The 17,153-nt window shown below is 31.9% G+C and overlaps 1 protein-coding gene across 1 annotated transcript in view; it reads right to left on the bottom strand.

The window, feature by feature from the left end:
• The window catches only part of LOC115888435 (septin-2), a 61,141-nt gene extending 44,504 nt beyond the window's left edge, over positions 1 to 16,637 (bottom strand). Inside the window, exon 1 of the mRNA XM_030908190.1 lies at positions 16,285 to 16,637. Coding sequence (XP_030764050.1) covers positions 16,285 to 16,291 — 7 coding nt within the window. The 5' untranslated portion in view covers positions 16,292 to 16,637. The remainder of the gene's footprint in view (positions 1 to 16,284) is intronic.
• Between the last annotated feature and the right edge of the window lie 516 nt (positions 16,638 to 17,153).

Raw genomic sequence — 17,153 nt, 5'->3', positions numbered from 1 at the left:
CAACGCCAATAGTAACCGACCAAATCGCGACAGGCAAAACCGGAATTCTAGAAGCGCTCCAGCTACTGCTGGAACGAAGTACGTCGCCGCCAAGGTCGAGCGTTTTGTTCACGACACGGCTCTATAGTCAGTGGCGTTGACCTTAAAAAGCACCAAAATATTTCAGTGCTGGACACCAGCACCAAATTTGGCACACAGCTTCTACACATAATAGGGCATCAAAAATTGCCGGGAGACAATCTCTGGCATGTCCGGATCATCCTTTGATGACGTCATCAAAATGGCGGACAAAATTTTTAGCATGAAATTGGATTATCACTTGTAACTTTGTTAATATTTAACCGATTTTAAGTTTTAATAGCTCATTTTAAAGCTTGAATAATTTGCTAAACAAACCCTATATTCAGTTTTTTTGTAGGAGGAGTAGTTTTCACGCATCCCTTAAAATTGGAATAAATAAATGAAAAATGACGGTTTTATTATAAACAAATTGAAACGTTAAAACAACAAAACAAAAAAATTGTTTATTACGTATACTACTCTTAATTTTAACTATTTTTTGCCCCCCCCCCCCTCCCCCGTCGACACATCCCCCCCTTGCCTTGTCTCTGAAATGTTACAGAATTGTTTTCATAAGCAAAATAATAACACTTTTTTTTTGAAGAAACAAAATGTACATAAAATAAATATTTTTTAAATATTTATTTTTGTTAACGAACGGATTGTGATGAGAAAAATGTCTATACATGATGTTATTAAAAGAAATAATCTACCTTTACTCAGTAAAAAAAATTCAAATTAAGTCAAAAGATAAACAAAAAATCGTCGATCTTCGAAAGGACAGTAATATTTTCAGTAGACTTTATATTGCTAGTCAAGTTAGACACTTGGACATTAATGAATTTTTTTCCAAGGAGAACAGTTCGTATCCACCATCTATATCGGAATTCGGAAAATTGCGAAAACCCTAAAAGAAATCAAAAAGACATTGTTTCATGCATTATTCAGACAACAAAAATTACCGACCAATTTGTTGAGGTACCTAAAGTATCTACACTAATTATTGATTGAGCTGCCCTTGTTCATATGTTGATACCTCAATCAAGCAGAACATTCCAGCAGTATAGCGAAAACATCGTTCAATCTTATATTCGGTCAAGACTTGCAACGGTAGATAGGGTCGATATTGTTTTTGATCAGTATATCCCGGAAAGCTTAAAAACAGAGACATGGGAGGCGAGAGGTTCTGGAGATAGGGTAAGCATAAAGCCCAATGTGGTAATTCCCACAAATTTTAACTCCTTCTTGGCACACAGCCAAAATAAACAAGACTTGTTTGGGTTTTTGGCTCAAAACGTAGTAAAGATGGATGTACCGATTGGAAAGAAAATAATCTGCAGATATGAGAACTTGTTCATTAGTTCCGATAATGAGGTTTCTTATAATCCTATTTCCCCAACATTTCATGAAGAAGCAGATGCTCGACTATTACTACATGTATGGCACGCTTCCACCTTTGAGGGACATACCAAAATTACTATAAAAACAGTAGATAGCGATGTAGTTGTTCTTGCAATATATGCTTTTCCGTATATGTTAGAGAACATAGAGGAGTTATGGGTTGAATATGGAACGGGGAAAAATCTACAGTACCTTCCAATTCACCAAATTCAGCAAAAACTTTCACCTAGCGTTCCAAACTTGCTTCCCTCTTTCATGCTTTTTCGGGGGCAGATACTGTTTCAGATTTTGGGGGAATCGGCAAAACTACGCATGGAAAACATGGATGTCATATAGAGAAGTAGATGAAGCTCTTCTTAAATTTCAGAACATACCCTGCACCGAGACTATATTCCAAAACGAGAAAGCTTTTATGATTCTTCAAAGATTTGTGGTACTTTTATGTATCATTCAACAAGCACTGCGGAAACTGTAAATGCAGCAAGGCGAATCCTTTTTATCAACATAATCGTTCCATCAAACATATTCCTCCAACATGTGATGTTTTGCTGAATCATCTTAAAAGAGCAATTCTGCAGTGTTTCGTGTGGAGAAATTGCCTTCAACGAGATGCAGAGCAGCCAAATCCAGGCGAACGGGGGTGGAAGAAAGTTGGGGATCAATTTGAACCACTTTGGTCTACAAGTTCCGATATTTCAATGGAAAAATTACAAGAGCTTATCGCCTGTAAATGCACCCAAAGATGTATTTCAAAATGTCGTTGTGTAAAAAGTACCTTAAGGTGCACAATGCTCTGCAGGTGCGAAGGTCAATGTACCCGCGAATAGTTTTCTTTTATTTGGGAATATTGTACATATTATTATTAGTTACTATTTTTAATTATAATTAATATAAAGTTAAGTTAATGTTAAGTTATTTTTAGTTTAAAAATGTATCCTCTCAAGTTATTTTTAGGAATATTTTTGTTCATTTTTTAGGAGGATTCAGAGGAACTTTGTTTGACAATGCTCTGTAAATGTCATGTACCCTCGAAGTTTTCTTTTGTTTGGGAATATTGTACATATAGTTACTATTTTTTCATTATTTATTGTTTAAGAAATATGTTTTCGCAAAAGTTATTTTTAGCTTGAGAAATGTATCTCCCGAAGTCATTTTTAGGAAAATACTTTAAATGGGTATACATTATACATTTTGATAAATTTTTAGGTGTATATAGTTTTGAGGGGTGGACTGGAACAAAAGAAGTAAAGACTGAAGTAAGGGGAGGGTACAAAAAATAAATAATTCAAAAATATTTATTTTATGTACAGTTTGTTTCTTCAAAAAAAAGTGTTTTGCTTATGAAAACAATTTTGTAACATTTCAGAGACAAGGCAAGGGGGGGGGATGTGCCGATGGGGGAGGGGGGGGCAAAAAAATAGTTAAAATTAAGAGTAGTATACGTAATAAACAATTTTTTTGTTTTGTTGTTTTAACTTTTCAATTTGTTTAGAATAAAACAGTCATTTTTCATTTATTTATTCCAATTTTAAGGGATTCGTGAAAACTACCCCTCCTACAAAAAAACTGAATATAGTTGTTTTTAGAAAATTATTCAAGCTTTAAAATGAGCTATTAAACCTTAAAATCGGTTAAATATTTACAAAGTTACAAGTGATAATCCAATTTCATGCTAAAAATTTGGTCCGCCATTTTGATGATGTCATCAAAGGATGATCCGGAGATACGGGAAATTGTCTCCCGGCAATTTTTGAAGCCTTATTATCTCTAGAAAGCGTGTGCCAAATTTGATGCGGGTGTCCGGCACTGAAATATTTTTAGGCTAACGCCACCGACTACTAGGAGCGCGACGCGACGGCTGGAGCGAACACGCGCAACGCTACGTACATACCAGTACCAGTTACTACTGCTGGCGACCGACGAAATCGCGACGGTTGGAGCTAAACACGTCGCTATGCGGTTACTACGGTTCCAGCTAACTTCAAAAGCGATTATAAATAATTTATAATTTTGTCGTCATTATAATTGTCGTTCTTCAGTAACAGGTTCCTGATTCGTTGTGGAGCGCGACACGACGTTACAAAAAAATACCGCTCCAAAATCGCGTTACTCAAATACCGACACATCGCTATAAAAAAATACAGGCAATAGAAATATAATTTTGACTAATATAACTAAACTTTTATTAGTCAAAAAGGAAAAATCGTTTTTATATACAAAATTGTAATTAATTATAATTTTATAATGTCATAAAAATTCTTTAATTTGATAAATCTTTGTTTCCGGCTAATTTTACATTCCTAAATAGAACACCAAGTGTGGCAAAATTCGACTATACAGGGTGAGTCTTAAATAAGTGCAAATATTTTTAGGGTGGTATATTTCGACCCCAGAAACACGATTATAGTTCTTTTTTCGCATTTTTTTTGAAAATTTAGAGTTTTTTGAAAAAAAGTTGGATTTTTTTTGTTTTTAGTTAAAAAATATAATTTCCTGATGTTAGGCAATATAGGTAGTAGATTAAATTTCCAGAAAAGATCCAGTGGTTCTTAAAATTATAGGAAAATATTTTTTTTTGGCAATTTTCAAAGTAAAATAACTCGATTGTTTTGGATTTATTTGAAAAACGGTAAAGAGAAAATATATTCCTTTCATCGAAACCTACTAGCTGAAAATATTTGCACTTATTTAAGCATAAATAGATAAACTTTTAAGCAAAGAATTTTCAAAAATCCCTTGTTAATACTTAATTATGTCACTTAAGGAATCCTTCTGCAAAATTTCATTGTCTAGATCAATGAAATTTTGCAGAAGGATAAATACTGATGAATTTTCACACATTTATCTTTTTTAATTTCAGCCCTATAGGGGGTAAACTTTGAAAAGTCGCTTATTAGGTTCAATATTATTTAAGAAACCTTTGCGTACTCAGTAACTATCAATTCGAAGCTGGCCAAAGAATGCATAGGTAAATTCCAATCGCTAAATAAATTAGGCAATAAATAATAAATTAATATAATTGCTGAACAAATTAGGCAAAGACAACAAAGTCCTTCTCTTCTGGGTGCCAGCTCACCAGGGGATAGAAGGCTATGAAAAAGCAAACGATCCAACTAGAAAAGAAACAAACACTCCACTAATTGGAAGAATAAAAAGGATATCAAAAAAGATATCAAAATAATAACTAAGGATATCAAAAAGGACGAAAAATAAAAACTCTAAAGTATATGCATACTACACGATTGTGCAATGTCCCATGAAGCACGGATTTGGTGAATAGCGAAGACTCTGAAGAGTTTTCAAGAGCTATCTAAACAATTCAAGTATCACTCTAAAAGGAACGTGCGTTCTTTGTACTCTCTAGAGGACAGTAAAAGGAGACGATGACGTGACAACACAATAGCTGAGAAATATGCGTATTTACCAAGAGGGTGTAAGGGCTTTTTAAATTATTACATATGAGGGGATAAAATATTCCAAAGACAATGTAAGAACTGGACAAAGCAAGAAACAGTCCTTGTATACACAACCTTATTCTTTCAAAATTCAATTATATTTAAGCAGGAAATACGCACACGCAAAACCGTGCACTAAATATTTTATTAAAATAAATGCTCGACAGTTCTGGGAAATAATAATAATAATAATAATAATAATAATATTTATTTATTTCCAAATTATGTTACAAAAAAAAAACATAAAGAGAAATATCGTCAAACATCAAAATAAATATTCCAAAGCATATTACACATATTTTACAAAAATTAGATAAGTCTACTTACATAAACGGGAAAATATATAGAAAAAAAAATAAACCTAAAATTTACAATATTGGATATAATTCAACAATATTTCCTTAATCCTAATTAACCATTGAAATTAAAAAATTCTGGCAAGCTATAAGGCTCTATATTTAATAAATAATTTTTTAACTTAAATTTAAATTCGCTTAACTTTCCACAGAGTCTAAGTGTTAAGGGCAGTTCATTATAAAACTTTAAACACATATACAAAGGGCTTTTTTCCGTAATCGCAAGTTTATGAGCGGGATAGTTTAGTAAATTCTTTCTAGTATTGTACTGATGTATTATGTTACTCTCAAAACATTCTCTATTCATGTAAAAATAAACTAAACATTCATAAATATATAATGCATATACTGTCATAATTTTTTCACTCTTAAAGATCCCTCTACACGATTCGTTGAAATTCATTTTTCTTACAGTGCGTATTACCCTTTTTTGTGTTACAAACAGTCGTTGTATTTTGCTGTTGCTGCCCCAAAATATTATCCCATAGCTCATGACGGACTGAAAATTGGAATAATACAGTGTTTTTAGTGTTCTCTCATCCATATATTTGCTTATTACCCTAATTGCATAGCACACTGAACCCAGCTTTTTCAAAAGATATTCTATATGATTACTCCAATCTAAATGCTCATCAATTATTATTCCTAAAAATTTCGTGTGGTCAGATATTAATATATTTTTAGTCGAATCATATATAAGTGGTCTATTTGTTCGTGACAATTTTGTTCGAAAAATGATGACATTTGTTTTATCGGAATTCAGAATTAAATTATTTTCATTGAACCATCTAGATACATTATCTAATAAAATTTTGCTCTCGTCAATTAATTCGGGTAGGTGTTTTTTTCCAATTAACAGATTGGTATCATCAGCATAATTAATTATGTTTTGGTTTTGTCCATTTACTGCCAGATTTAAGTCATTTAGGAATAATAAAAACAAAACTGGACCCAATATACTACCCTGAGCTATACCGATGTTATTTGTGCGTATCTGGGATTTATATATTTTACCTTCATTGGTAATAGAAACTTGTTGTTTTCTGTTATTAAGATATGACTGTAGCCACTCGAGAGACTTCCCTCTAAATCCGTATCGTTCCAATTTTCTTAAGAGCAATTCTCGGTCAAGACAGTCGTAGGCTTTAGAGAGATCCAAAAACATCCCTAGTGCCAATTCCCCCACCTCCATGTGTTCCAAAACTCTCCGAACAAATTCAAAAATTGCTGTTTGAGTAGATTTCCCTTTTAAATACCCGTGTTGGTTTTGGCGTATCAAGTTACATTCTTTAATAAAAAACATCATTCTACTTAACATTGCTAACTCAAAGAGCTTTGAAAAACCCGGAAGAAGACTAATTGGCCTGTAATTATCTATTAACTTGGGATCGCCTTTTTTATGTATAGGTTTTATTAGTGCGGTTTTTAGCTCTTGTGGAAATATGCCTGACTTAAAGGAGCTGTTTATTAAATAACACAATACATCTTGACAAGCACCAGTTGACAATTTGATCAAGCTTGTAGGAATTTCATCATTACCACTACTATGTTTATTTTTTATTTTTGCATTTATATCAATTAATTCTTGAGGCGTTATTGGTCTTAAAAACATTGATTTATTATTAATTTCAGTGTTAATGCTATAGCCGCTTGGTAAATTTTGTAGTAGATTGGGAACAATTGATAATAAATGCTCATTAAATGTTTCAACCATTTGTTGTCCATTTTGATTAAGATTATTTGGAGATGCATCTTTATTATTACCAATTATTTCCTTACATATGCTCCACATACACTTCACTTTATTATCTGATTTTTCAACTCTGCCCTGATATGACATAGCTCTACATTGCTTTAATAATATGTCATATTGTTTTTTATATTTTTTATATAGTTCTTTGTAATAATGGTAATGTTTCGAGAGTGGTAGTAAAATATCCATTTTTTTCTTATGTTCTAGAATTAGTGGATTATCATATAAATGTTTCTTTTTGTTCTTTATTGATACTAGCTTTAAAGGAAAATGTTGGTTAAAAATTTCAGAATATATTTTATGAAAAGTACACCACTGTTTATCAGTATCATTATCTTGAACTTCATATACACTGGCCCAGTTTTGTTCGCTCAAAGATTCCAAAAACAATTTTTTATTAGTTTCCGTAAAAGATCGTTTATATACTTTACTATTTTTAATTATTGGTATTATTTTAAACACAATTTTTTGGGCTGTGTGATCAGATATGTGTGATTCAAAAACCATGTTTTTATATAGTTCATATTTGTAAATATATTATCTATGCAGCTAGAGCTATGTTCAGTTATTCGTGTGTTTTCTTTTATTGTATTTACAAAATTAAAACTATACATAAGAGACATTAGTTCACTTTTATTTTTATTGTCTTTTAATAATTCAATGTTGAAATCACCTGTTATAAGAGCAGTCATATTTTTAGACAGAATATATGTTAAAACATGTTCCATTTTACTAAAAAACTAACTATGTTACCTGATGGTGGTCTGTAAATCACTATCACTACTATGTTCATCCCCCGAAATTGACACTGAATAGCGGCACATTCAAATGTTCCCGTCTCTGACAATTTGTTAAACTCTTCGATCACATGCGTTTTGACTGTCTCCTCGACATATATTGCTACTCCTCCGTGTTGTCCAGCTTCTCGGCAGTACTGATTTTGAAGTCGAAAATTATTAATTTTGATTTTTCTCCAACTGTTCCATCGATTTCCAGTGTTCACAAAAACACAATATTTTGCACTCCGGATTGTTTTGCAGCATGTAATTTATTTTATCTACTGAGTTTCCAATAGACTGTATGTTTTGATGTATAATACTGATGTCCTCAACTTTATTATCAACTATATTAGGCTTAATATGTTTTATTAACTGTTTTGTATATTTTGCTGTAAAAATGGTCGTATGTTGTATGATTTATAGTTTTTCTTTACTTGAAGTAGAAATGCTGGACATTTTTGATCCCTGGCACTATGTTTACGATCAACTAGCCTAAGTCTTTTACAATTAGGACAATCTAAATTGGTTTCTTCCGAGCAATCCTTCGGGTGATGACTTCCTCCACATTTGTGACAACATTCTGGTGATTTGCAGTACTTTTGAAACATGCCCAAAATTGCAACATTTAAAACATATTGCTACATTAAAATATTCCGTGACATATGCTTTCATCAAATCAAAACTTAAATTATTCCCTTTCATGATCCATTTAAAAGCGTCGGTGGTACTTGAAGAACCCAGTTTTCTTTATGGATGTCTCTGCATGGTTTTTTTAGTAATATATTTTATCTGTGTCTTTATGTCATTTCCAAAATTATCCTTGATGTCAGAGTTTTGTTCAATTAATTCATTAATAAATTGGTCAGAAGTATAACCTTTATCTATGCCAGTAACCATTATCATTGGAAACGTATTTTCTTTTTCCTTGAGTTGGAAATTACTGTTCGTACTGAGACTATCTTTAACTTTTCGTTGCTGATCAACATTATGAAATTGCATGACTACTCCGCCACTCTCCAGTTGTTTTACTCGTTTAACTGTTTCTCTTATTTGGTTTGCCTTTAAATTTTGTTTAATTTCTTGCACTACTGATTTAGGATTTTTTTCTTTTCCAATTTTAATTAACAATTCATATTTTTCTTCTTTAGTAGGTGTTTTCCATTTAGGATTCATTTGTGTCTCTTCACTGTTGCTTGTATTATTATTCGCTTTGATTATTTCGCTATATGTCCTCTGCTGAGTCTTACTTTTTACTTCATTGCTAATAGTTTGATTACTTTCTAATGGATTTCCTTTCAATTTTTCAACAGTTTGTTTCAAACTTGCATTTTCTTTCTCAAGTTGCCCCACATTATATGATAACATGGTAACTAATCTATGTACGTTAAACAGCGCATTTCTCGGATTTGACATATTTGTTTCATTTTCTGTACAAACGCTCACTTCTAAATAGTTGTGTATCACTCCCAAATAATCTAGTAGTCCTTCTAACGCATTTCTTGTGTTATTTTTAGAATTTTGTTCAGTTTCTGTAGAGTCGTTATATTTGTTTGTATTTTGTAAATTGTTTTTCGGAAATTTTTTCCTTATCTTGTTCTGTTCCAAATTACCTGGGCTGGAATCAGACCTAGTTCTTTTCCTACTCTAGGTAAAATAACTACTCTTTAAAAATAAAAGAGGTAATAAAACTGTCTTGTTATAATATTTTCTTATTAAGCGCTAGATTTTTGCATGTATAGTCTGTCCAAGAGACGATACATAAAAGTGATAGTTCTATTTGTCGTTTTAATTTACAGGTTGTATTTTCTGTAACTTTTTGGATGTTAAATATAATAAAAAAATCAAATAATCATTCTGACTCGTTGGACAGATTTATTCAATAATAAAATATAAAAAGCACTAATAATAATTTATTTTTACTCTTCGAAAGATTCAGTATAAGAAATCATTCAATGAGTAAAAAAAAATCATTACAAAACAGATTGAATATTTTTAATGATATAATTTATTACTAAGTATAAAAATAAAAATATCTAATAAAAGAAACATTTAACTTGCAGTCATTTAATTTTTGTTTCCATTCATTAACCATTTTTCGTAGTTATTGAGAAAGTGAAGTTATTTAATTTTATAATAAATCCTGATGTTTTACGATGTAATTTACATGTCTATGATTTTTATAGTTTTATGAATCATAAATGTAGGACAATGGACAAAAGTAACAGACCATCTTATTTTTATCTAAAAAAATAGCTCACTATTAAGAAAAGTTACGCTAGAAGAATTGTAAAGTCTGACCAACGAGGGAAGTGCCAATTTCGACAGATGATGTCCAAAAATTGACAGAAAATACAATCTACTTTTTAATTAAATTGACAGATAAGAACTGCCACTGTAATATATTCTCGTTTTCCCATTATTTGACCCACTGTAAGTAAAAAACTGACTTATGAGATAACTGATAAATCTAACTGACGTATTTCCAGAAACCTTATTTTGCTTCAAATTTAATAAATAACTATAACTCCGCCGCTGGTTGTTTGGAAAGTCTAATATTTACCATGCAAACGGAAATATGAGATATATCCATGTATTAAATTTTGTTTAAATATTTTCAATAGTTTAAGATTTAAAAGAGACAAACCTTTATTGTTTCCAAAATCAAACATCCTGTATATCCAACCGAATCAGTATAGAAAAGTATTAAATATAAAAATATTCCGTTCTATTTTATGTTTTCTGTAATAGTTAAAATTGGACCATACTACACGTTTTGAAATTTTAAGAATATTCAAGATTAGATAAGGAAATTCTTAACAATTACTATTACTAATCGTCAGATTCAGATGCAGTAGCAAAATTATCTGAGAAGAGACGACTAATATTGAATAATGTGTAAATAGTCACTCAATTATTTGTTGTATGTCATTCCTATTTTGGTTACAATAGAAGATCTGTATCTTAAGGAAATATATAAAAATTGTTATAGCATTTTCATGGACAAGAATAATACAATGTACTTTAGTGTATTGCGAAATTTACTAATTCATTGAAATAAAATATCTTCTTGACTGATATTGTCTCTAATTTGGAAATTTACACAACGGTTTCGGTCAAATGCATCAGTGACTGTTATCAAGTGTGAACTAATCTAATTCTTAACACTATTGAGCATATCATAATAGAGCAAGGCATTCACGCATACAATTAAGTGTAAAATTATCCCCTGAAGACGACAGCATTATAAGATGACAACAGGCTGTGTTTTTTACAGCCCAGTTGGGCAGATTTCGACCCATCTGTGTAATAGTCACGATATTTTATAACATTTGTATTAGACTAGTTTTGTAAAGATATCTGGATGTTTCAGATTATTTTTAATTTACAAAGTTCCATATTAACTGCAAAAGGATTCCATGGAGAGGGAAGTGTGTCGGAAACAGTGAATACAGGGATATTAGGAATGTTTTGTTGGGTGGAAAATAGATAGTATCTAATATTAATGGGGCGTTGGTATTTACGATGAACAGTATACCTTTCATTATCTTGTAAGTCGAAGACATTGGCATAATCAATCAAAAAAGGATTTGACTTAATGGATGTTCCATAATTAAGAGTACGGAGAATATATGTATGGAGAATTAAGAGTATGGAAATTAGATTAGATTCTTCGAGGTGGCTATCGGCCTGATCCACTGAGACCTTTTCAAAGATAATATGGTCCCCTTCTGATCCTTAGGTTATATTCTCCAGACCTATCCTTTTCACAAAAATCTAGCAACTTGGAGACCGAATCCTCCATATAGCTCTTTGTCAATGGCTCTATCATTTTCTGGTATAAAATAACGCATATTTGCCAGGCTGTCGCATCGACATATAATGTGTTCGGTCGTTTTTTCTTCAGATTGACAAAACCTGCACATAGCTTCGTCCATCAATCCCATTAGCTTTAGATGCCTATTCAGCTTACAATGCCCTGTTAGTAGACCCACTACAGCTTTAACTTTTTGACTTTGCTTATGTTATGTGAATTTGAATTGAATGGTGAATTTCTTCACCATTCTAGAGATTTGATGGCCACCAATCCTTTTGTATAGCAGCATTGACTGGACAATTGTAAACCAGACTCATTGGTGCCCCAGCTTGAGGAAGATACTCTCTTTCTTTCTTGGTGACTCCATCAAAGAAACATTAGAAAAGATCAGACGAATAGCCATATGATATAACATTAAAACAGTTTTTAAGTCTGTAACTAAGATGCTTTAAAAAAACAAGAGAAAGAGTGCATCTTCCAGATACTTTGTGAATACGGCCGTATGTGTTGGTCAAACAAAGCAACCTCTTTGTTGGAAATGTTGAGGTATATTGATTTCACTTTCACAAATGTCGTCAAGTAATGTCGTCCAGGAACCTCGCTGGCCATTATACTGCTCTACCATTTCCAATCCATCTTCAGGGGAAATGATTTGGTTGTTTATTGTATTTAATTTTCCGTATTCAAGGTTTTATCTTTATCTCACGTCATTGTTAAGTTTTATAGCTCATCAATATTGTAACAATAAATAGATTATATATTAAAAAAAAACAGAGCCGGACTTGAAATTTCTTTAAATAAATTGTGTTTAAATGCCCAAAACAAAAGAAAAATATTAAGTGTGGCATATATCATTGTACTCAGGAGACCGAATTCTTTCAAAATCTAAAATAAAAAATGAGGTCCGTATTTAGAAAAAGCAAGTTGGCCTATGTAAGTATCTCACAAATTATCAGTTAATTTGAAAGTCTAAAAAAACAGATAGAAACAATCAGATAGCCCTGATAAAGTGGCTATGAGAATGTGTAATTAATTTTTTGATTTTCTAAAAAGTATAACCACAGAAAAAAATAAAATTGATTTTCAAAAAAATCCGTTTTTTCCAAATAACTCAGCAATCCTTAGATTACAGTTGAGGGTTGGAACCTTTGGTGTTACACAGCAAAATAAAGATAAAAAAACACTAAAAAAACACTAAATCACCACAATACACCAAAACACTTTTACTTTTACACTGTGCGCGTTTCGCTAACAATGATAGCATCATCAGCAGATGATTATAAACTAAAGTACAATCTACAAGTTGAGCGTTTATATACTCGCTCAGTGGACACCGAGTGGGTGTGGCAAAATCTAGCCAACCGAGTCAGAGCCCACTGAGCGTAACAGTTAGATTTCCGCCACTAGAGTAGTAGGAACACAGAACTTGAAGGAATTGGACCGTTGTCTCTGTTCATACTATCTTTACATTTATTAATTCTGATGCTTTCATATGCATCTAATTGCCTGTAATTTGAGACTTGTTTAATTAATTTTAAATTATTAAGATCTATACAATGTTCTTTATCAACAATATGTTCGGCAACGCAAGATTTATCCGGTCTACCATATCTTATCTGAGCTAAATGTTCTTTAAATCTAGTTAATATTGATCTTCTAGTTTGCCCAACATATTTCTGATTACAATCTTTACAAGAAATTTCATAAATACCCGACCTTTCCAATGGAGGTGTTTTATCCTTTGGATTACCTAATAATTGTTGTAATTTATTATTAGCACTATACACAAGTTTATAATTGACATTCTTAAAAATTCCTTTTAGACAACGGGATAACTCTCTATCAAAGGGTATCGAAAAATATTTAGACGTATCTTTCTCCACTTGAAAAGTCGAATTTTCAGAAATCATTAACCTATACCTACGTTTTCTAATTAATTTATCAACTAGTGAAGGAGAATATCCATTACACTCAGCTACATTCCTAATGTAATCTCTTTCTATTTCATATCTTTCGTTGGAAGGTGGGAAACTAAGTAATCTATGAACTAAGAAATTTAAACTAGCCATTTTATGTTCAACACTATGATGTGATTCATTAGGAATATATCTGCGTGTGGTCGTATTTTTCCTATAGATATCAAATTCCAGGCAATTATTAGTATTTCTAATAACTAATACATCTAGAAATGGTAATCTGTCGTTGTTCTCAATTTCATGCGTAAATTTAATGGAAGGAAAACGATTATTTAACTTAGAAATAAAATTATCTATGGTGTCTGAATGTGTGTCAAAAACAAAATATCATCCACATACCTAAACCATACTCTTGGAAAATACTCAAACTGATTCTTAGCCTCCACTTCAAACCTGCTCATGAATAAATTAGCCAAAAATGGAGACAATGGATTACCCATTGCTGTACCTTCCCGCTGTTCAAAAAAATTGTTATTAAATTGAAAACAATTTTGTTTCATACATAACGATGTAAGCTCAATATATTCAATCAAAGTTTTGTTGTCGAGACCATTTGCGTTCAGTAATTCCTTCAAGTAGCCTAAAGTATATGTGGAACTGGAACACTTTGGAACAACGAAGATACATCAAAGGAGACCAAAATTTCACCTTCATGCAATGTTATATCTTTAATTTTGTTAATGAATTCAATATTATTTTTAATTGAGAAAGAAGGTTCATAATCAGGTAAATTTTCGAACTCCCTTGATAACCATTTTGCCAAATTATAAGTCGGAGAACCTACAGCCGAAACAATTGGGCGCATAGACTTGTCCGGTTTATGAATTTTTGGCAAAGTATACAATTTTGGTAATGAGGGATTGGATACTTGCAATTTCCTCTTTAAAGAAAGATCAATAAGGGTGTTACATTCTTTTAGAGTTTTTTTAACGTCTGCTACCATCTTAGACAAAGGATTCTTTTTCAAATTTATGTAGGGGCCATTATCGATTCAGTGTAAAAGTAAAAGTGTTTTGGTGTATTGTGGTGATTTAGTGTTTTTATTTTGCTCAGCAATCCTTAAAATTTTTAAAACTTTTTTGATGGTATCTTGGTGAACACCCCAAGGCGCAACTTTAATCGAGATACCAATGCTCGTACCTTGAATTTGTAGCACCCTGTATAGAAATTGAATTCAAATTAATAGCCTGATATTTTAAGAATCATATTATAAAAAAAATTTAGGTATTATAATTAAAACGGTTTATTGTAAAATTCTGCACTCAATATTTTACGTGGAACTGAATTAAAATTCAATCAAAGTACGTTCCATGTACGTTCCCATTACTTATCAAAATATGCGATCTGCAATCTTTCAGAAAAAGGTAAAAATGACGATGCAATTCTATAATATAAATATTTTGAAACGCTATAATATAAATATTTTGGTCCACGTGTTTATCAAAATATTGATATTTTAATACAAATTTTGTGAAAGTGTATCAAATTATTACCTGTAAAAACCCATTTGTTACAAAAAAGCTATTTGTTACACGTAATAAACTATTTTATTCCTTTTTTTATTTTACGCGTAATTTTTTTTTATTTTATTAGTTTTTCTACATTTCAAACTACACTTTTTCAAACATATCCTTCAAATCCTTCAAATTAACAGTTGTTACAACATGTTACAATTTCAAATAAAACATATGCGAAAATGTCAAAAGTTGACATATATGATATGTCATTCTATTTAAAGTGTCATTTTCTATCGAATGAAGTAAAAAAATACTGAGGGTGCCATTTGACAATTAAAAGTTGTCGTCATTTTAGGTGAAACAGAAAGTGACCGAAAACAAATCAAAATTGGGTCAATCAACCTTAACTCTAATTTATGTCATATACTAACATACCAAATCTCGATTTTTATCTTTTGGGCACACTTTTGAGGCGCACCCGGTATAAAACTAACATTATTGCCATCTAAAATGAGAGAAAAAAATGACAGAAAATATATTTTATCTGTAAATTAAAACGATTGACACAACTGTCACTATCATGGATCCTATCTTTGGACAAACTATACATATTAATGTATGTATACAAAACTCAATATATCCGTCAAATCAAAAGATACCCCTGATTTTTTGTGCTAGTTGGGAAAAAAAATCAATATGATCAAGTTTTACTACTATTTTCAGTAAAACCACCCTTACTTTTTTTTTTAATTTATCTGACACGAAAATCGCAACACCCAGTATGAAATAAGAAAAAAAATCAAATTTCAACAAGCTCCTACTTTACATTTTACAAATTTAATATTTATAAATAATATAAATACATACTATTTATAGCGTATATTTTTTCTTGATAATGTTACTCTTTTTTCTTCATGTCGAATAAAGATTATAATTTAGTTTGTCAGTTTTTATTTTTTTTTTCAGTTCGTTTATTAATTTCTTTATTATTTTTTATTGACCAATAAATTAGGAATAAATAAATATATCTGAGATTCATAAAATCCTAAAAACATTTTTATTATGACGCATAGTTTTTTTAGTTTAATTACCTATTATATTTATTATTAGTATATTTCTACTAGTACTTTATATTTATGATTATGCGCTAAATGAAATCCAACGCAAATTCGGAGATTTTATGACAGAAACACCCCATAATTTAATTTTTTTACACACAGTTTTTTCACTCACCTGCCATTATCACTGTCTTGAGTCTTGATCTCCTTTGATTATCCTAACTTACTAATATACAATAAACATTTTCATATTAAACTCGAACAAAAAATCGTCTTTGAATCCCTCTCTCTCACTAGCCCTTTAACTCGAGAACGGTCGACTTTGATGTACTCTTTCTCTAACGAATACCCGTTCCCGTAACCAGGAAATAAAAGAACTGAAGCCGCGTTCACGCAGCGGTAACGATAACGCGGAAGAGAATGGAACAAAAGGCCGTCACGGTGGGACGTGGTGCACGAACGGTCGGCGCTGGCGAAACGATCAATACAGAGCGATCGACGCTGAGCGCGGATTATGCCGATACTGCAACCGTGCGTCGACGGCAGTTTTTTTGATCGGCGTGGGGGCGCGGTAAAATTTGAATTTCCGATGCGCGTTAACGTGCGCAGACGAGTGGAAGTTTGGTTTTCCGCTTTTTAGGGGGCGCACCCACCAAATAGGCAAAGATTCTTGGTAGTCGTGATTACATTAGGGTTGTATTCAAGCTTTAAGGTCTATCAATCGAAGGAAGAGACTAAACCAAAACAATGACCAATGCATTTTGCGTTGATCAAGAACCGCAGAGCACCGATGTCACTGGGCCAAATTAGTCAAACCCTGGTGCGTCCAGACCTGACGAGATGTGAGCGAGACAAGAGCGAGACAAGAGCGAGGCAAGAGCGAGACGAAAGCGAGAAGAGAGCGAGACATCTTCTATCTATTTTTTGAGGCAATCCTGCCACGAGACGAGCGAGTTAGATCATAGTGAAAGGATCCCAAACCCACATTAAATTGTAATTGAATATAACAAAACGATGGCCAAATAATAACACATACAGTAATAA

The sequence above is a fragment of the Sitophilus oryzae genome, unplaced genomic scaffold (genome assembly GCF_002938485.1).
Source record: "Sitophilus oryzae breed Bouriz unplaced genomic scaffold, Soryzae_2.0 scaffold_1167_pilon_pilon, whole genome shotgun sequence".
NCBI lineage: Eukaryota > Metazoa > Arthropoda > Insecta > Coleoptera > Curculionidae > Sitophilus > Sitophilus oryzae.
This window is presented reverse-complemented; position numbering and strand designations above follow the sequence as displayed.